The sequence below is a fragment of the Alosa sapidissima genome, chromosome 23, assembly GCF_018492685.1.
Source record: "Alosa sapidissima isolate fAloSap1 chromosome 23, fAloSap1.pri, whole genome shotgun sequence".
NCBI lineage: Eukaryota > Metazoa > Chordata > Actinopteri > Clupeiformes > Clupeidae > Alosa > Alosa sapidissima.
Window position 1 is genome coordinate 15,465,216 of NC_055979.1, and position 22,107 is coordinate 15,487,322.

The 22,107-nt window shown below is 41.0% G+C and overlaps 1 protein-coding gene across 1 annotated transcript; it reads right to left on the minus strand.

Annotated features, from left to right (window-relative positions):
• Nucleotides 1–250: 250 nt before the first annotated feature.
• LOC121698577 lies at nucleotides 251–21,213 on the minus strand. The gene is made up of 6 exons (XM_042080786.1): nucleotides 21,155–21,213; nucleotides 8,875–8,961; nucleotides 7,979–8,084; nucleotides 7,570–7,644; nucleotides 7,378–7,468; nucleotides 251–7,079 (listed from the first exon to the last, which is right to left on the minus strand). Exons 2-6 carry the CDS (start codon nucleotides 8,951–8,953, stop codon nucleotides 447–449), a joined length of 6,984 nt encoding a protein of 2,327 aa, XP_041936720.1. The 5' UTR covers nucleotides 8,954–8,961; nucleotides 21,155–21,213; the 3' UTR covers nucleotides 251–446.
• Nucleotides 21,214–22,107: the final 894 nt, after the last annotated feature.

The following is a 22,107-nucleotide window of genomic DNA, read 5'->3' on the forward strand; positions in this document are numbered from 1 at the left end:
TGTCCTTAGAACGAGAGTGGTTAATATTTCTGTAGACTGCTGACATTTGAATGGTTTTGGATGGAAGCCTTTGTGAATGTTCCAAATTAATTGAAAGTATGGTAAATGAAGGTATCAGGCCCTTCAGTTTACTTGCGCTAAAAAAGGTGAGAGCTCATCTTTGGTGAACTTTGCAAACTTGCCTGATATCAAATACAATGCTAAATGGGCTTTCAGTGTATAAATGCAAATAGCACATACAAATCATCCATGGATGCAAGAAGATTTAATCATTTTATGAAATGTCTAACAACCAGTACAGAATATGGAGTATATAGAAGGATGAGGATATAGACACAACTTGGATATAACTTCATTATTTCAAATATTTTTCAACCAACTTTTAGATTGAACTCAAAAGCAACTCAAAAGCAAAGATATGGCAAGATACAGCATAATTCAACAATTTATCTTTCTCTACTATGAACGTTACCTTTGCATTTTTGCTGAAGGACTTCTACAGTAGTTTCCCCCTCTTTCAGGATAAGCAGCAGGTGCCTACATGTGTCACTCCCGATTATCCAGTCTTTCAGTTCTACCCGCATGGCTTTGGCTTCATCCTTGAATGACAGACTCAGGCTGGTGTTTGTCTGTGAGCAGTGGACAGAGTCCGCAGACATGGAACGGAGGTACAGGACGTCGGTGGCATTGTCATCAGCGCAGTTGTCAATGATGATGGTGCCTCGTGGGGAGACCATCATGTACACATCACTTCCGCCTCCACCTACTAAGTAGTCCTGTCCAGCTTGAGACACAAGGACATCGTTGCCATCAGATCCTTTGAGGAGAGTTGGCTCGTAGCCTGCCACCAGTATGTCAGAGTAGATGGTGCCAACCACGTTCTCAACATCTTTCAGCACATCCCCTTCTGCGTCAGCCTGCCGACACTCACCAGTAAGCAGGTTGATGTAGACCCCTTCACCATTGCTGTGGTTTCCCTGGTAAAACACTGTGTCTCTTCCTGCACCGCCATCCATCAAGTCTGCCCCTGGTCCAGGGATGAAAGCATCAGACCCTGGCCCTCCCATCATGGTGTCATCCCCTTCTTCTCCATAAAGGGTGTCGTCACCGCTGCCCCCCAGAAGGATGTCATTTCCCTGTCCCCCCATCAAGGTGTCGTGACCAGGGCCTCCATCTATTGTGTCAACCTTCACGCCACCTCTGAGAGCATTGTCCAAATCATTACCTTCAATGCTATTGGATTGCTGTGGGCATCCTTGGACTGTATGAATGGCTGAAAGGTTTGCATATGCATTTAAATCCATTCGGCAATCAGTCCACTCATTTTCCAGCTTGATTTTGTAGGCTTTGATCAACATAGTCTCAGGGTTTGCATCCTCCAGATATCCAAGCCGAAAGTGTACTCCATCAGATGTCACAAAGGACAGGTGTTGGTACTGTTCACCTAGGTGATATTTATGCAAACGGACCTGCATATCGTGACCTTTCTTTTTGGCTTTGATCAGAACATTATATCCTTCAGACAAAACTGTGAGTGACCCACTGAAAAAGTCAGCTTCGAGGAGAACTGTGTCTTCCTTCATGTCTTTTGATAAGTTATCTATCTCAACATTTGTTCCGTATTCAGATTTCACCACATAGGTGTCTGTACCATCTAACCCTGCCATTAGTCCACCCCCTGTGTAAGGGTCCAGTTTGTTGTCTTTTGCATTGCCAGTCATGTCAACAAATCCTGAGGAGCCATATAATTCTAACACAGATACAAACTCTCTTTCATTCATGAACATGGGTGAGGCACTTCTCTTTTGTCTATTGTCCACCGTTTGTGGGTACTTCAAGTTCAGCGTGTACTTGCATACCATTTGGTAAATCTCATATCTTCTTGACATAGACCCTGAGGAGAACAAAGGCTGATCTGAATAAGGACAGCCGTGATCCTGAAACTTTTCTTGGCCTGCGAAAGAGCCACGAAACACTAAAGAATCTGGTGCGGCACGACACATTACCTCCAAAACACCAGCACTCTCATCAACATCATATACACAAGGTCCTAGCAATGTTGATTGTTGGATACCATCATTTGCTATTCTTTCAGAAATCTTGTTAAACATTTGTGAATCCATTTGTCTTTGGAAAGTTTTACTGTTTGTGAGTGAAGTGGCAAGTTCACAAATAAATTTGCTGGATGGCAGGTTGAAAATCACTCCATCAGATGACTGAATCTGAAGATGTTGAGACATAATTGAACCAAACCACCCCTTGATGAAGACTTGCTCAGTGTCATTTACTAACAACTTAAGGTTTTCTCCATCACACTTGCATTTGATGAACTCATATGCTTCTCTCATGTACAGCATGTCTGCTGCGAGGTCTGGAGAGTAATTGTCAACAGTTTTCAATCCGTAACCTGGAGTAACAACGTACCAATCATTCCCTCCTCGACCGCAAAGGAAATCAGTACCTTTTCCTGGAACTATAGTGTTTTGCTGGCTGTTACCTCTGATATTGTCATTCAAGTCGGATCCTCGCACCTCTGTGACTTGTTCGTAAACCTCGTCCCCTTCCAGGTCCACTTGAAGAGGATATTTGGATTTGCTGTAATCCAAAACTTGAACTAAGATGCACTTACTCATGAAAGGGTTGGATGTCATGCAAGAGGATCGGTCTGTTGAAACTGTGAAAGTTATAAAATCCTCTGTGACAATCACCAGGTGCCGATCTGCTTCTGAACGAAACCAGTTTAGAAGAGTGATGGAAGAGCTTTGATCAGCAAAGGGTGCCAGTATCACATGGTCACCGAACACCCTGACTTTGATGTCATGAATCTTTGCCTCAAGGAGCATCATGTCCTGTTTGTTGTCACTGGAATAGTTTTCAATGGACACTGCTGAATTTGCTCGTTTTTTAATCATGTAGATATCCTCCCCTTCCTTTCCTCTCAAGGTGTCGCTGCCTCCTCCCCCATCAATGAAGTTATTCTCAGCATTACCTGTCAGCTGGTCATTGTGTGCTGAACCAAAGACATTGATCACTGTGTTGAGAGGAGGTCGGGATGCATCAACTATTTGACCTTCAGTTTTAGACATCATATTTATACTCTGAGCAACTAGTTTGATAGAGGATACCACAACACTTGGAATGTCAAAACAGACACCATCCTCTGACATCATGTTTATGTGGCGGTACTCCTCTCCGACAAACCAATTCAATATTCTAACATTATGAGTATTCAAGAAATTTAAAATCACATCATTCCCAGATTTTTTCACAGATAACTGCCGGAAGTAAACGTTTAACACAAGCATGTCCATTGTTTTCACAGAGTCATAGTTGTTAATGACTGTGCTGCCTCCCTGACTGGGAATAATGTAGGTGTCTCTACCCCCCTGACCTTCCACATAACTTTTCTGTGGTCCCAAATAGAAGGTGTCATCACCATTCTTCCCATAAAGTCTGTAATAATAGCTGAACATTATTTCCATAATGTGTTTATCTTCATTAGTCTGAACAGCGAAGAAGTTATTGTCCTGATTGTTTCCTTCATAATTTCCATATCTGGTGTTGGGGATAACCTTATAGCCAGAGACTACATCTATGGAACCAGCAGGTATGAATAGTAATACTTTTCTATGTATGGTGCTGTACTGTAATTGGTGAGATTCCCCAATTCCAAGGATTATATCTTTTATGTTGTTTGTGTCAATTGTCCAACATTTGTGACCAAGGGTTGTTTCAGAGGAGACAAAATAATCCATGCAAAATTTTGAAGACCAGTCATCAGACAGACAGAATGTTATACCCCCCCCACTCATTGACATTTCTCCGCCTGTGAAATCAATAGCTGTTCTATGGGCCTGGACCTCTCTGAAGGAGTAGTATTTCCGGTAGTCAGATATCTGTTCCACAAGCCGCCGTCCTTCCTCAATCTCACGATAGGGTATGGTATAAAAAAAACTAACAATATCTAAGACAAAATGCAGAAACCCCTTACCGAGGCCACGAAAAAAGGCCCCAATTTTGTCCAGCATTCCAGCATCTGGTGGAAGGTTGCTCAGCTCAGACTCTATGCTTAAATAGACATCATCAAAAATCATACGAATTGCACTGATGGCCAAGTTAAGAGGAGCTATTATTGGTGCTAGTACTGGTACCAACTCAAGCACATCCAATACAATCATGAGTGAATCAAATCCAACATCAATATATCCCAGTGCATCTCCTCTTTTGACATCCTCAGTAATGCTGTATATTCCAAATCCAATTCCGACCACTGGCATCACTCGTAATGCGGCTTTAGAGACTGGGTTTCTCAATATTGTATTAATGGTTCTGATAACCTTAATGTTTTTTGTGACTGCTAGTTTTTTCCCAAGCAGTGCCATGCTCAGTCCGGTGGCTCCGTGAGCTGTCTGCAGAGTTCCCATGACTCCATGTTCTATGTCACCTCTCTCAAAGGATTCTACAGCTCCTTTGGCACCCAACATCAGTCCCATGACTCCCATAGCCATCCCTGTGCGTTCCAAGTGCCCCGAGCCCATCTGGGTCTTTCCAGGCTCTGGAATCTTCATCTCTGAAATGCTCTCCATACTTTTCCTGATCTTGTCCATATGCACCTGTCCCTCTTCTGGTAGTTTTACTTTGGCACTGTATTTCTCATGAGGGTTTTTCTTTGATATTACCTCAAAGTAGCACTCCCCGTCTTTCACTTGGATGCTGTTGTGTTTGAGAACAAAGTTTCTCAGTGACTCTCCAAACTGCTTTTGTAAATGAGCTTGAATCTCTCCAGACAGGACAGCAGAGGACCGTGAGTAATGGGAGGAGAGCTTCATCGACTGCTCCACATTTGCATATGCATGCAGATCTTGCCCTGTTACGGCTCCCTCAGTTGATCCTCCTAAGGCCCCGGAGAACCCCTGGTTAGACTGTTGCTTGTTGATGGCATCTGAGTATTGTTGGATTGCATTTTGAAAATTGATTAATTTGTCTGAGTTAGGTCCCGGTTCTTGATTACTGTTCACATGCCGAATTAAGTTTTTGGCCAAATCTGGAGTAAATTCCTGTTTGTCTATGTGAGACAGCCATGCTTCGTAGACTTTGCCTTCATTTTTAATTAGTCTCTTTAGAGCTATTTGTTTCATTTGTAGTTCTTCCTGTTTGACCATTCGTGGCACATCACTTGAACCATAAAAGCCTCTTTCAGGATTGTTTATCCAAGTACCACCTCTTGCCATTGGATGATTTTCTAACAGAAATTTCAGTCCCTCTTCTTTTAAAACACCATTGTCATTGGTCATGCTCAATGCCATTGTAATCAATGGAAATGTCCGAAAGTTTCTTGCAGACTCTGATATTACTGAGGCAAGAAAGTATGTGCTAAACCAGGCTTCTGTTGAGATGGATAGTGTCTCTCTGTTTTGGCTGTATAGAGTTTTCCTGGCAAATATACCATAACTATTTTCTCCTTTCTCTGCAATTGCTGAGCGTATGGCCGGATAGTCATGATTGTTTACCTGCTCATCAATGCTGTTTCTGATCATCTCTATTTTGCTATCATCACCGATCTCATTATTGTTCAACCGTTTCCCAATAGGATATATGTAAAGGGTATTGGTGTCTATGGAGAAAATCCAGTCGTGCAACATAATAAATGCAGGTTTTCCATAGTCTCCATAGTTAGCAAAATGAGTGATCAAATTAAGAATATCTTCAGCTGACTTGATTTCATAGCAGTTTTCCATCTTCCGTTTTATTCTGAAACTGTTTCCTACAAAATACTCTGGATTTTCATTTCTATATCTCCAGACATATTTTGCATTAAATGATATTTTAGGCCGATTTAAGTTACCTACATCTCGATTTCCAAAAAAGGCCCATGCCAATTTCTCCAGGACATCAGTCTGGGGCTTGCGTACATTTTGATTGACAAATCTCTTTGGTTCAACTGGGGGGTTTTGTTGCTCACTGCCACCCAGAAAGTTTTTCTCATTTGAAAAAACCTCCTTTCCTTTGCTGTTGGACAGACTTTTGATGGTTGTCTTCCCGTCCTCTCTCCTCCAAGCAATCACTTTCTTGCTGTCGTCTTTATGCCTCATGACCTCCAGTCCGCTGGGTGTGATCTCCAATGTAACTTTCTCTCCCGACTGGCTCACCTGTAAAACGGAGCTCCTCAAATGAAGCTCTGCGTGGACTGACCTGGCATGGAGCTCGTTCAGTAATTTGGTGATGAAGGATTCATCAGAGCCAACCTCACAGGCCACAACACTGATGGTTTTGATCTCTCCCCCCAACCTCTTCATCCGTGAGACAATCTCACCCACCTCCTCTGCCTGGTACCCAGCCAGCCTCGTTTCCTTATCGCTGCCCTTTTTTCCATGACCTACTAGAACCAGTCGGCTATCCTGCGACAAAAGCGAGGGATCTCCTTTGATTAATTTAGGATGACCGTTCTGATCCAGCATGTACACAGAGGTTACTGTGGGGTGTTTCTCATACAGGAAGGTGGCGGCTTGCCGTACCACTGGGTCATCTTCCATGATTAGGATACTTTGTTTATCATACTGGGTTGTGTGGTCTCGTGCTGAAATTTTGGGAGTGTACTTGACAACTAAGTCATTATGATCAAGTATCTGATAGTCCTTTTTGTTAGTTTCCAATACAGCACTAAGTCCATGCGTTTTAAATACTCTCATAAAATTTATCTGAAAATAATCACTTGTGTTGCCATCAATAGAGAATAGAGATGCAGATTTAAGTTCTGTCTGAAGCAGTTTTGTAGCCAATGTTGAACCCCTATACTCTGATAGACTGCTTCCATCTTCTGAGGTGCGACCAAATATCCTCACCACTGTGTCCCTGTTAACTGTTGTGAAGCACGAGACATTGTATAGGCACGCTTGTCCAACCTTCATGGAGTTCAGAGGGTCCTCTTGGTATTCGTCTTCTGCTCTCTGTAGTGTCTCTGCCTTCTCATCCATCAAGAGGAGAACTTTGTTTCGATAGTTGTATGACCATTCTGATGCAGACAGCAGTGAGTCTTGAAGCTTTTGTCCCTCAACATGTACCAGAAAACCTTTGAAGTCCTGTGAGAAACAATTGTGTAAGCAAATGTCTATCATTCGAAGACATAGTAAAATGATATTCAGCAGTTTGGTTATTGATATAAAATGTAAATTTGTATAATTTTGTTGCTGATGTTGTACTAAATGATGTTGTAGAAACATACTATAAGCTAGACAAAATATATATTCCTATAATTAAAGGAGAATATAACAGGAACAAATAATGGAGGTTAGTTGATAACCACCCTCTTTTGTAGGTGTTGGTACTGATTTATTAATGTTAAATCTTTATTTTATTTATTAATGTTACGTTTCTTACCTGTTCCTTTTGGAGAAGGCACTGTGGTAAATCCTGACAGTCTTTCAAAACTTCAAATATGTCCTCCTCTGTATTTTTATCCTGTGGAACACTATAGTGCACAAACACACAAGTGTTATTTTATTTCTTTATTTAATTTTAACTGTAACCACAAATTGTTTAACATTTCATACCGAGAACATCTAGTTTTACCTTTCAGAATCTGACAATTGACGGATAGCTGGTCCATAACTTCTCTGGAACATTGCTGCTCGGAACAAAGGGAGACTGTGGCAGCAGGAGAAGTTGTATAAATTCAGATCATAAGGATAAATGGACAAACCAATGATTCAATGATTGAACAATCTTTGCACACATATGCTTTTGTTTATAAATTCTGGGCCTCTTGTGAAAAGTGCAATGTGAAAACCAACTGCACCAAACCATTTAGTCTGGACCAAAGAAAGTGAACTAAGGACTTTGCTGGTGTGAGTACCCTATATGTAGTGTGTGCATGCTGCAAACATGGATTTATTTGTATAGTCTGTCTTATTTCATAAATGTGCATACATGTGTGTGAAATCAGTATACAGTGTGTATGTGTACAGCTATTAAGGCTTACTGGGTGTCAGGTTTTGCCTCATGGGTAATCTGGTCGTGCAGTCCCCTCAGCCTGTGAAGAGAGACTAGGCTTGCAGGTAGGTCCTCCCAATCCTCATCTGACAACTCTGTAGAGACCATACAGTTATTATAAAGAACTCAAGAGACTGATAGGTTACCACCTCAGCCAAGGATGTAACTGACTGTTTATCACCTTACCTACAAACGTCACATTATTGAAACCTGTGGGAAAAAACGTCCTTGATGGCCACTAACATGTGAATATGGAGGCTAACCCTCCAAATCCAATTAACCCTCCAATTCTATGTTATTGATGTAAAATATATTGCAGATCAGTTTGACCAAAAGGCATTTTGAGACTGGGTGTCTGATGTTTGATATTAATGAAATAAAACACCCTGTTGAACCTTGTTTTCATCCTAAAAGTAAAAGCATGAGTCTTTTACTTCAGCCTAGTTTGGCTGTAAATACCAAATATGTGTATGTAAAAACGATAATTCCACAGCACTTCTGATTAGCAATCCAGTGCTTGAGGACTGATCATGTAAAGAAAGGGAATAATCGTCTGGATCACACAGATGTGGATGTTCCTCATATTTTTATTTCTTATTTCTGGTCGGTACAGTAAAAAAGACTAAAGTTTCAATGGTTTATTTCTTCATCCAAGTCCATCTCTGGTGAAGATGTAAACCACTGACATGTTGAAAAGACCATTGAAAAGTCTAAAAAATAAGGAACATCCCACATCTGTGTGCTCCAGTTATGCCTCCTTTTTTTGTATACTGTTCTTATTATGTAATGCTAAAACTACTGATATTAATAATAATTAATTTTATGCAGAGTTAAGTGGCACAGTGGTGTTTATTATGAGGTAAAAGCAGCATTGCGGTGTCTTACCAAACTCCACGGTCTTACACACGAGACTTACAAACAGCAGTAACCACAGAACCTGGGCTCTCTCTGTCTGTCCACCCATGGCTGCACCTGTTAATACCCACACAAAGTCTGTTTTTCACAGCAGAACTGCATGTTTCCTCAACAAGTAACAGTAGTACATCAGATTTGTCTTACCGTTAATTAATTTAGCAGCAAACAATTTGCACCAACATTATATAAGCCAAAGAAAGGTACTGTTACCAACACAATATTAAAAGAAAATCTTGGAGGAACTGGTCAAAAGCTAAGCAGTAATGTCCTTAGTCAGTAGCTGGATGGGAGACCTCATCAAGTAACACAGAAATGTAGCTTACTGCTGCTGCTAGTGTTCTCTAAATCAGTGGTTCTTAACTGGTCTGGCTTTGGGACCCACAATTTCCCATGTTCATTAAGTTGCGAACCATATAATGTTTTAGCGATCAATAAGCTAACAGATATGGTGGGCTGTATTGTGCACCTTGGCGCATGGCGTAAAACTCATTTTCCACCCGGCGCAAAGTTTAATTCCTTATTTTGCACGTTTATTTTTTAAACAATGCGCCCAGGAGTGTGGTAATTAACAACCTAGGGAGTGGCCTGGCGCATTGTATAAAAATCGCTATTGTACACTGTAATGTTCATGAGATGTAACATTTGTCACAACAGTGACATACTGCATGACCCCCTACAGGCATGTGCAAGTGGTGTAGTTTGAGCAGAGCCTGCGAGCATGCAGTACAGACGTATGTTTGCCTCCAACCTTTAATAAGTAAAGGACACTTTCTTAACACTCGGTCTGGTCATTGACTCGTATAACGAGAACATTACATTGGCGACGAGGACAAAACTGAAGGAAACGCCTACACTCCAAACAAAAGAAGAAGAAAGGAAAACGTGGAAAATGGAAAACACGTGAGGACAAGTAGTGCTTAGCCAGCTAGCTCGGCGTGCAAGCTAACCTAACATACTGGAGTAGTAAATGAAAAAGATAATCTTTAAAAAAATGGCACTCATCAACACAGTTGCTCTGCCAGCCTTCGATATCGAAGCTGATCCAACCACCGTGGGACCACGCTGGACTAAATGGCTGCAAAGGTTTGACAATTACATTACTGCAATGAACATTACTGGAGATGCTAGACAGAAAGCATTACTACTGCACTTAGCAGGCGAGCACGTACATGACATATATGACACGTTAGCTGCCGACCAGGACAAATTTGCAGATGTTAAGCGGAAGCTAAGCCCATACTTCGAACCTAAAAAGAACGTACAATATCAAATATACATGTTCAGAAAGGCAGTGCAGCAGCCAGATGAAAATTTAGACACATATTGCACTAGACTATGCATCCTAGCGAAAAACTGTGAGTTTGCCGACATCGACAAAGAAATTAAGGCACAGTTGATTTAGAGTTGCCGTTCAACCAGACTGCGCAGGAGAGCGCATAGAGAACCAGGGACCAGCCTTAACGACCTGTTAGAGTATGGGAGTAGAATGGAACTGTCTGAGCAGCATGCATGGAAGAGAGTGCTGTGTCAGTGAATGCAGTGTACCAGAAGGGGCGAGCAGCCACCAGCCGACGCGCCGGGAGAGCCACCCCAACAACCAGTGCCAAAATTGCGGAGGACAGTACCCACACAATGGCGAATGCCCTGCGAAAGGAAAGGACTGTAAAGCATGCGGTAAACTGAATCACTTCGCAAAGCAGTGCAGATCGAATCAGAGACAACCAAGATAAGACTTTGACACAAAACGTAGAGACTACAGAGATAACGCTGGACGTCAGAAAACGCACAGGAAAGTGTGCAACATTACAAGCACCAACACAGACAACTTGCACTCCAGCAGCGATGAAGCATACGTGTTCGCTGCCAGCAGCGACGACAACACTAAACAGCCACGGACACACATCAAACTCAATGGGGTAAGGATATCTGCACTGATTGATTCAGGGGGCGCAGTGAACATTATTAGCGAAGCTGTTATCAGTACACTGAAACCAAGCCCACAGCTCACCCCAGCTGACATTAAAATATTCTTGTATGGCAGCACTAAGCCCACTTCCCATAAATGGTGCGTTCACATGTAGCACAGAGACCGAGCACAAAAAGACTGGCGAAGTTCTACGTAATAAAGGGTGGTAGCTCCACCTTGCTAGGGTACAACACTGCTGATGAGCTGGGCCTCATCAAAGTCATAAGCTCTGTGTCTTCTCCAGCAGACGGCACAATAGCAAATGAGCTGAGACTTACCCGGAGTTGTTCCAAGGCATTGGGAAACTGAAAGATTTTCAAGTGAAACTCCACATCAACAAGGACATTCAGCCTACCTGTCAGCCACATCGGAGAGTTCCCTTCCACGTCAGGCAAAAAGTCGAAGAGGAGCTGAAAAAGCTTAAGGAGGAAGACATCATCGAGATGGTCTCAGGCCCTACACCATGGGTTTCCCCGATCGTCACACCACCTAAGCCAAAGGACCCGGACAAGGTGAGGGTTTGTGTCGATATGAGACAGGCGAACATCGCCATCCAACGCGAACGACACATCACCCCCACTATGGATGATGTAATCCACAAGTTAAATGGTGCTACGGTTTTCTCTAAACTTGACCTGACAGCCGGATACCATCAGCCCGGACAGCAGGTACATCACTACCTTCACCACACACCTTGGCTTGAGACGCTATAAGCGTTTGAACTTTGGTATATCTTCGGCAGCGGAGGTGTTCCCAAATGCCATCTGTCAAACACTGCAAGGGATAAAAGGTGTGAAAAATCTAAGTGATGAAATCATTGTTTACGGACGAACACAGCAAGAACATGATGACAGTCTCAAAGCAGTGTTTCATAGACTGAGGGAAAGAGGGCTTACGTTCAACAAGAATAATTGTGAATTCAACAAACCTAAGCTTGAATTTTTCGGATTCATCTTCTCAGCTGGAGGCATCTCAGCTGACCCCAAAAAGGTTACTGCCATACAAGAAGCCAGCGACCCACAAGACCCGAACCCGGACCTGAAGTCCGAAGCCTGCTCGGCATGGCAAACTACTGCTCTCAATTCATCAAAGACTTTGCCTCAATTTCAGCACCACTGCGTGAGCTGACCAGAAAGGACACACCGTGGCACTGGGGTCCAGAGCATGTCAGAGCACTACAGACTATCAAGGACAGCCTGACCAGCAACACGGTGATGTCATACTTTGACCCAGGTAAAGATACAGAGCTTGTGGTAGACGCCAGCCCGGTTGGCCTCGGCGCCATTCTTTACCAAAAGAACAAACTAGCAGAGGCGCACCATAGCATACGCCAGCCGTGCTCTCAGTGACGTAAAGCGACGCTTCTCACAGACTGAAAAGGAAGCGTTGGCCATCGTGTGGAGTTGTGAACACTTTCATTTATATGTGTATGGCAACCCATTCACTCTCATCACGGACCACAAAGTTCTGGAGGTCATATGGAACAACCCTCGTTCAAAACCACCAGCGAGGATCGAGAGATGGGGACTGAGGCTACAGCCCTACGACCTCAGAGTGGAGTATAGGAAAGGCGCAGAAAACCCTGCCGACTACATATCCCGTCACCCCATCCAGCTGCAAGCAGGTGAGAACACAAGAGCAGTGAAGGTAGCAGAGGAATACGTCAACTTTGTGGCTCAACATGCTACGCCCAAAGCCATGACTCTTGTGGAAATAAAGGAGGAAACACGCAAAGATCCGATCCTGCAGCAGGTCAGTGCCCACATCAGAAACAACACATGGGGAAAAGTCACAGTTGACGCACAACACACAGAGACATTGAAAAAGTTCAGACAAATCAGTGGAGAGCTCACCGTGTCACTTTCTGATTACATCATACTCCGAGGCACAAGGATCGTCATCCATGCGTCCCTCGAATAGAGAGTACTCCAGCTAGCCCATGAAGGACATCAGGGTATCGTAAAGACCAAGACACTGCTCAGATCAAAGGTATGGTTTCCTAACATTGACCAGAAAGCAGAATCCATTGTTAAGAACTGTTTAGCCTGTCAAGCCAACACACTGGTCACACAGTCAGAACCCCTAAGAACGTCTGAGCTGCCGGGTGATTCTCATGAAGCTGTGGTTAACATGTCCAGGTTCTATTGATATTTTCTACAAAGACAGTAAAGAATACTATAGGGACAGATGTTTTTTACTATCATTAGAACACTATTTCATAGCAATTTAAACAAAAATCACAGTGAATTCTCATTACCGAAATGTGTCCGGATCCATTATTCTATTGTTTGTTTTAATTTCATGAAAAATCCTTTTTACATAAATTGAAGAAGATTATGCAAAGTTGTGTAAAAATTTCTATATTTATGGTTAATATTTATATTTATGATATTTTGCAAAAGGAAAGGTTACATTTATTGTAAAAATATTGTGTCCACACTAAATGTTCCTCATTACCGTAATGCGACTTGCCTGCCTATAAAAAGTACACTGTTCCATTAAATTAACAAGCAGACCCATGATGCATCACTTGGGACAAAAGGTTTAAAATGGAATCAAGTCCAGTTGTTCTCTCTTCTCTCACATCATGATATTTGTCTAAATGTCATAGAATCTTTATTCTGTTACACTGTTGGTTATCATTACCGATATGCTGCGATACTCAATGCTTTTAAAAATATTTGAAATTATATTTTATGATGATAAAGACAATATAAGACTTTAATATTTTGTAAAGGTTAAGGTTACATAGCTTGCTAGCATTTTCTGTTATTTGCCAACTTAGTCAAGGACATTTCATTACCGTTACTCCAATTTCTCATTACCATGCATTTTAAAGGGTAATAACGGTAATGAGAAGCTGAGTTGTGGTAATGATGCAGTGATGATCTTGATATAAGATGACCCGTTCCCTCTACTAGTCAGGTTCACCTAACATCTAGTGTTCTCTCCACTAACTTTTTTCTCAGCCCGTTGTTAAAAGGTGGTGACCACTTTGTGATCCCGCTTTGTCCTCCCCAGATGCTCATTTTTTCAAGCGTAGCCTATTTCATGTTAAATCTTCATACATTTTTGACTAACTTTACTGTTTTATCTACAGTTTCGCCCGGTCCCTTGATATAATTTTGCCCCGATTGTCTGGTCTGCTCTGTACTGGCTCTGTGTTTTTTGACTGTGGATTCGGTCTCATTTTTTGGTGCCAAGTTTACTTGCATGGCATACCACAACACCGGCATTAAGACCAATGATAGTGTTTTAATCAGTTGCTTGTGTTTTTTTTTTCTATCTCTTGTCAATCAGTAATGTCATGTTTTCTTTTTATTTCTTTTAACTACCATTGGTTTTCACCATGGCAATGGAGGTAATTATGAGGGCACCATAATGGGTTGTCAAATTGGTTGTTGGAGGTACAGTAAAAGGTGCAGGATGGCACTCAGATACCTCACATCTGAGCCTATGTGGGTGACATGACCAATGTACCTGTGGCCATGTATCCGTCAGCTCCATGTACCCGTAGGCCAAGTTGAATGATAAAATGGATAACAAGCAAATGTACAGGTGTATCTATTAGGGGAGGGAAACTAGTGCAAGAAAAGTTGTATATTGATGGCGAGGTGATTCCGTCTATTGTGAAAAACATGACGAATTTAGGGAGGTGGTACAATGTTGTTGGGCAGGAGCAGAAAAGAAGAAAAGAGTTTGGTCTTTGTATCAGTTGGAAAGTGTGGGGTAAGTCTACAGCACAGGAGAAGAGACAGGTGGTAACCAGCTTGTTTTGAGAACAAGAGGAGCAAACTAGACGTTCAACAGCAATGCCTCAAGCAAAACAAGGAAAATGGATGAACTGGCATGATGTGGAGAAGAAGATCAACTGAGAGAGCTAGGGCCATGGATGCCACTGCAATTGGAGAGACATATCGGTCAGGGATATGACTGCTTTGAGACCAGACATGACATTTTTTTTCGGAGAGTAAGCACATTGTCTACTTTATTGTGCTAATTATTCTATTTTGATGATGTGATGGAGAAAGCCTTTGAAAGTTAAAGTATGCAGAACTGGTATCAGAGGTAAGGGAAGGTGGCTGACAAGCACACACAGTGAAGATAAGTGTTTGAAGCTTTGTAAGTCGATCACAACACTTCTGTTAAATTTTAGTATTCAAATATGGTCACTGAAAGGAGCTGAAAAAGGAAGTGGCCATGACTGAGGCCCTCATAGCAACCTGAATTGACTCTGAGAGTTAACTCTAGGGCTTGAGGTTTGTCTGGTTATGTTGCTGATTGGATCATAAACAGCCACAACAATGAACAGGAATGCCCAAAGAATTTGTTGGTATTTGTTGGTAGAGAACCAATCAGGAGTGTGGAGGAGGGTAGATCTGGGAAGCCAGACACCACTGTTGAGCATTCTGGAGGTGTCATGGGTTCTAATTCAACAAAACACAGACGAAGGAAGGTACTGTATCTGCTTGTAAGCCCAGTGAATTGCTCTCGAAAGCTACTCTTTTGGTGATGTTTTTTGCCCACAAAGGTTGGTTTGTTGGTGATTTTTTGGATGGTAAAAGTGATTGGTTGTTGACTGGCCACTCTGGAAAATCCCCTTCCTGTGACACTAGCAATTTAACACCTCTCCTGTGTGTATCTGAAATTCATTTGGTAAAATGAAATCATTCTCATTACCGTAACATAAATTCTCATCCTCCGTAACAGACTTTCCATTACCGTAATGCATAAAAATGCATAGATATTGTAAAGATGTTATTTCTCAGAGACAAAAATGTCTTCATTTTGTTATAATATGTTCCTTAACTGTGCCCCACGAGTGGATTTTGTTCAAAATATATCTATAACAAAGAGATTATTTGAAAAATTGAACTCTACAATACACATTGTATTTCGGTAATGAGAGTTAATTCATTTAAAATGGAATTTAAAATATATAAAATATACATGTTGATGTGCAGTACTGTTCATTTAATGTAATTATTTGTGTAAATGAAAAAAAAAATCAAAAAATAGTTTGCTTACTAATGGTCTCCGTTTGTCATTTACCATATCGGTAATGAGAATTATTCTGGATCTTGCTACCATAACATTGAAATAAAGTTATATTAAATTGGTTTACTATAATACTTTTATCAGAAAATAAAAGTTCACATTCTATTCAGTCACTTAAATTTAAAAAATCAATCAAATGAGGTAGATAATATTTTGATGTCAGTTTGACAGGCTTCGTGAGATTCACCCTGCCAGAAGCTCCCTGGCATAATATATGCGCTGATTTCTATGGCCCTTTTCAGACTGGTGAATACCTTCTGGTCATCATAGACGAGTACACTCGATACCCAGTTGTTGAGATGGTCAGATCAGCCTCAGCCAATACAGTAATCCCTGTCCTGGACAAAGTGTTTTTCATGTTTGGCATTCCCAGAGTTCTGAAAGCAGACAATGGCCTTCCTTTTAACGGGGAAGTTTGCTACATATCTAGGCTTCCACCACCGCAAAATAACACCTCTCTGGCCCCAAGCAAATGCTACAGCAGAACGTTTCATGCGCACACTCGGAGAGGCCATACGTGTGGCAGAGACTCAAAGCGTCCCATGGAAACAGAGACTGTGTCTCCGTGAGTACCGCTCCACACCACACAGCACTACAGATGCATCACCTGCAGAGCTGATGTTTCAGCGCAAGATACACACCAAAATCCCGCTACTCACCATAGCCAGCGACAACAGCACTGATCACATCATCAGAGAGCGTGACAGGACGGCGAAAGCAAAGATGAAGTCCAACTCCGACTCACACCATCACGCAAAGCCGAACACACTGACCCCTGGAGACACAGTACTTTGCCAACAGCCCAAGCGCAACAAGCTCACACCTCCATACAATAGTGAGCGATCCACTGTGTCAGAGGTCAAGGACTCCATGGTCACAGTGACCAAAGATGGACATTCGATAACAAGGAATTCTTCTTTTTTCAAAAAGATCAATGCTGAGGTTCAAACAGATCCGGACGATCCGGTCAATGACACGGTTGTGGTGGCAACACCAAGGTATCCATCCAGGATTAATCGTCGGCTGCCATCGCACCTCAAAGACTACGAGTGATGTTTGAATCACCAGGCTGAATTTGAAAAAAAAACTGTTAATGTTTACACTTGTTGATTGAAGGTTATGTATCTGACTGTTAGATTCAGTGACAGCTATAATATCTGTATGAATGTGTTTTCAACTGTTCCGGATATACAGTTCACTTGATATGAATGCATTTCTATGATGTGAAGAATACTAAAAACTTAAAAGAACTTGAGCATTACCATATGCATTAGCGTAGGTTTTAAAAATTGAGTTACAACTACTGTTATATTGTAAACAAATCAGTAAGTGAATGAGTTATTTCTTAGACAATGTTTGCAGAGATGTTTATTCTGTTAAAAATGAGATGTAACATGATGTTCATGTGATGTAACATTTGTCACAACAGTGACGTACTGCATGACCCCCTACAGCAGGGGTCTCAAACACCCGGCCCGCGTCCTGCCCAATTCCGGCCCGCGACGTATGACAAAATAATAATGTAATCCGGCCCTTGAGGCTATTAATTGCGACAAACAACGATAATGATTAAAATAGACGATAGATCCAGGTACGGTGACAAATGTCATTTATAGGCCTACTCTGCTCCACTATGTGCAAGACATCCATAGCTTGATTCAAACCCAAAATCGCTGCGCAAAGTTTTCAGGAAATACTTGTATTACACGCGAGAAACACAAAGACGTGCATATGTAATGACGCGGAAGCGATGCAGGCCATAGTGTTGCAGAAATTGAAGCAGAAATTAAGCAGAAATAGGCCTACACCAAATGTTGAAAAACGTTCACGTGCGATGAAGTCTTAGGTAAGCTATGTTATTCACCTATTCTAATTCTGAAGAAGAATATCCTTTTGGAGATTATGATCAATCGTCTATGACAGTGATAGTCACGGTGCGTCTGTGAATGGAGGTGCGTGTATACAACGGTGTCCACTAAGCATACCATGCTTGTTTCGACCCTCTGCCCAACATAGCTTGGAGGTTGCAGTGGTAATCGTGATGATAGTGTCCGTAATGGATGTGGTACAGACAGCAGGGCTAGTAGAAATAGGGCTCTAAAGAACTACAAAGTCAACCGCAATATGATGCGAACTTCTGGGTACTGCAGATTACCCGTGATAGGAACTGTTTGACCAGAATACTTTATTGTAGGCCTATATTGTAGTAATCTATTACTAAACCACAACATATTAGGTGTTGGTATACATCTTAGGTGTTTTCCTGTTAATTTGTTATGTGGGTAATATGAAAAAAGGAAAGTAAACCTGCTTAAATATCTTCATTCAGTATTTACTGAAAGGTGCATAATTTGAGGTGCTTGCCATCCAGTGACAAATTACATGGGTAAATGTACCCCCTTCATAAACTTTTGTTTTACTCAAAGATTTTTACATTTACAGTAGGACTTCATCTCTGACCATTTTCAAGCCATGGCCTTTTGAAATGTTGATATAAAAATCCAATGGTGTTGCTTTCTTAACCCTGATGCCTAGTTTGCCAGGTTTAAAAAAGTTATGAGAGGAAATATTTGTATTTGGTGTGAAACACACACACCTGTTTTTATGTTTTTCATTTATTTTATAATTTGTATTAATATTTATTTTATCATTATTTTATTTATAAGCTAAGGTTGCTAGCACAGGTGTCTAAAACTAGATAAAAACACTTGCACTTTCTGTTTGCAGTTTTGTGTGGTATTTGAAAAAAAGAAAATTGCATTTTCAGAAATAGCCGGCCCTCCAATCAGATGACGTTGGCAGAATTGGCCCCCAGCTCATTTGAGTTTGAGACCCCTGCCCTACAGGCATGCGCAAGTGGTGTAGTCTGAGTCTAAACCCACTAAATACCACTCTCTTTCTGGTCTGAACCTTTAATAAGTAAATAACACTTGGTCTGGTCATTGACTCATATAACGAGAACATCACATACACCTGGTCAGAAGTCTATGGCGAGTTGTTTATATGTTATTTTAAGAGCGCATTGTCAACAGTAATATTGGCGGGTGCACAACGCACCATCCTTCTATCATCCATAAACGCACACCAAGCATGTCCATGCAAAACATTACAGATTGCAGATTACAATGGGAAACATAATTACAATAAAGATATTACGAAATACTTTACATCTCATGATGAGTAGTTATTCATTTGCAAATTGGTAATGACAGTTAAAAGTGATTAGGGAAGAGGCGAGAGACACGTATGGAGCACAGCTGAAGATGCACTGTCATGAGATATAAGCAACTCCTCTACAGGATAAATGTTTTTTTATTCAGTCATTTGAGCAATATTAGGGTAAGTGTTGCTTTTTCCAGCCTATGTTTTCGATGGTAACCCATTGTCAGTCAATAGTGAAAGTAACTGCATATAACTCTTGTCGTTGACTGACACTATGGTGAAGTTAGTTTCATTTTGCCAATGAGTTCAAATAATAGAGGAGTGCAAATGCGTGAAGGCTATGCTAGGTTTTAGTAAGGTATGGTTTAGTGGAATGACTAGGCCGATTCCATACGGTCTCGCAAGCAGCCTCCTTCAAATGCGCCGTTGAATGTCAAAATGCCGATGCATTTATTTGACATTGCGCCGTTAAATGACTGCCATAGAAAAAAAAGTCTATCAAAATAAAGGTCCAATATTAGATCTGATAAGGAAGCATTTTAAATAGGCGATTTTTTTAATGATAAAGTAAGAAGCTGATCAACTAACAAATGTTATCTGAAATGATCCCTCAAACCAAAAGCGAACCACAGTTGAGCAGCCTATAGGCTAGCATGCAAAATCAGCCACTCTAACCGCTACACAATCATGACTGACAAATGAATAGTGTGAATTAAACACACCGACACATAACGGCTTGTTGCCGACACCGGTGAAATGCACCAAAGATTCACTTAGCCGTGGGCACATAACGTGGGCATTTTGAACCACCAACAGTGTTTCGAAACACTTCAAAAGCTCAACTCTGATTCGAGACATTATTTTCGAGCATCACATCCCTAGTGTTTTTTTTTTCTGTATGTGGTAAATATGTATTTGTGTTCTGTTTTGTGGATTATTAAACTTTAATGTTGAACTGAATATATACATATTGTAGATTTAGGGAGCATTTCTCTTATTTTTGGAGTTGCTGTAGAAAAAGAGGCAAATGATTGCAAAGATCAAAATGATGCATGGATGTTGAAGCTAGATCTAACTGTACTTGAACAAAATGTAATTGAATATTTAACCTGGGGTCTGGGACCATGTTATGAAGTTTCACATTCAATTCACATCCACAGTCCATTCACATTTCACAGGCCTTAAGTTTTTTGCTACACAACCACTTTTAGGTGGGAAAAAATTATAATGAGAGCAAAAACAATAGGGTTGCCACAGCTTTTCTGCTTGGACCCCTAATAAATGGTCAGTTTTTAAAAATGTTCCTTCATCATTAGAAGAAACAGAAAATAAAGTGTGAGTTTAAAGAATGAAAACCCAAAAGTTTGTACTACCCCCTTTATGGAATGTTAGGCCTAATGCTTTCTGTCTTTTCTATTAGCTTTTATAACCTCCTTCAATCTCCTGTGAGGAGCTATTGTATCATATCTCAGGTGTACTTTGAAGCCATTCCTTTGGCAGTTATGTCACAAATCTACCACATCGCCTGGTTGTATGTCATGTACAGCATACTTTTGCACTAGCATGACTTTCATGTTTTACTATCAAATTAATTTTATACTGTATACACTCACAATTTTTGTTATTGTTGATGATAGAATATTTATAAAAAGTGATGATGCATTAAATATTGTGTTAATGACCAAACATTTATTTGTGTTGTGGGAATCAAACCTATGATCCACTAGTGGATTTCATGTAGTTGCTGCACACAAATCTCCATGACACCCCCATTGTTTAGTTATGCTAATAAAAGTGCTGAATTAATGATGAGTAATGTCACATTGTACCAGGAAGTTTTTTTTGTGTTGAATGCAAGAATATAAAAATATATGTATATAACATCTCATCAATAGAAACAACAACACTTGCTGCATAGTCATAAAACACTTCCCCAAAAATACAATGATGATCAAAGATGAAATGATCAACAAAACTCATAACTGCCTTTCATCATCATCATCACTGGTAATAGTATTAGTGGTAGTACTAATATGGAGTGTGTAATGTGTAAGTGCCAGTTACCTTCCACACAGCCTGAGATCTGTCAGAAGAGTGAGGAAACACTGACTCCACACTCCGCTTTTATGGCCATGGAGACTTCATGCAATACCGTTATTGCAACTCATGCAATCGTTTTTTTTTTAGTAAAATATGTTGTCAGCAAAATCAGGAATTTGGAAGAAAAGAGAAATAACCCAAAGAGGGAAGTGACACAGGAGAACATTGTGGGAGAAGAAGTGGGGGTGGTGTGTGTGTGTGTGTGTGTGTGTGTGTGTGGGGCAGGAGAACATTGTGGGAGAAGAAGTGGGGGTGGTGTGTGTGTGGGGGGGGGTTACAATGTTCAACCTCATTGTAATTCTACTGTTAATAACTCAACCCAACTGTATTATAATCATACTGCATGCAATGGAATTGTCTACTAATTCTACTGCATGCAAAAACACTGTATGCACAACTAAAACATACGCAACCCTATTAGAATCGCAATAGACCCTTTCAAGAGAGTTCCATTATCAGCATCATAGTTGGCCCCACAAGACTTCCTTTTTAACATTCCATATGAAGGGTTCAGATGCAAAAGCCTCTAAATGCCACCTATGTCCAAAAATGAGATAAAGATGGTGAGGGGATGCACTCCACACATAGTATACGCTAATCAAATAATTTAACTTCTAAACCCACTAAATACCACTCTCTTTCTGGTCTGAAATATCGATTTATAGGCAAAAACCTATAGGAGCCTGAATTTAAATGCTCATTTAAAAGAAAAGTGGTCAGACGGATTTAGAGGGTTTTGCATCTGAACTCTTCATATGTTATCTTAATGCAGAGGAAGTAGATTGGGAACCAAATAGAACGTTCAAGCATTGTTTTTGTTTTTATTGTTGAAAGGGTCAATTCAATAATCTGCATCATTATTCTTTATCCCCATATTGTTCTATCTTAACTAATGTCCCTGGTCCTCCAGTGCTACA

Bases quoted from the DNA above. Each gene is read 5' to 3' on its own strand.
- LOC121698577 (XM_042080786.1), bottom strand. From the start codon at position 8,953: ATGGGTGGACAGACAGAGAGAGCCCAGGTTCTGTGGTTACTGCTGTTT. The intron at 7,645-7,978 runs GTAAGCCTTAAT...CTGCTGCCACAG, and splicing joins GAGGCAAAACCTGACACCCA to TCTCCCTTTGTTCCGAGCAG. The intron at 7,080-7,377 runs GTAAGAAACGTA...TGTTTCTCACAG, and splicing joins GCCTTCTCCAAAAGGAACAG to GACTTCAAAGGTTTTCTGGT.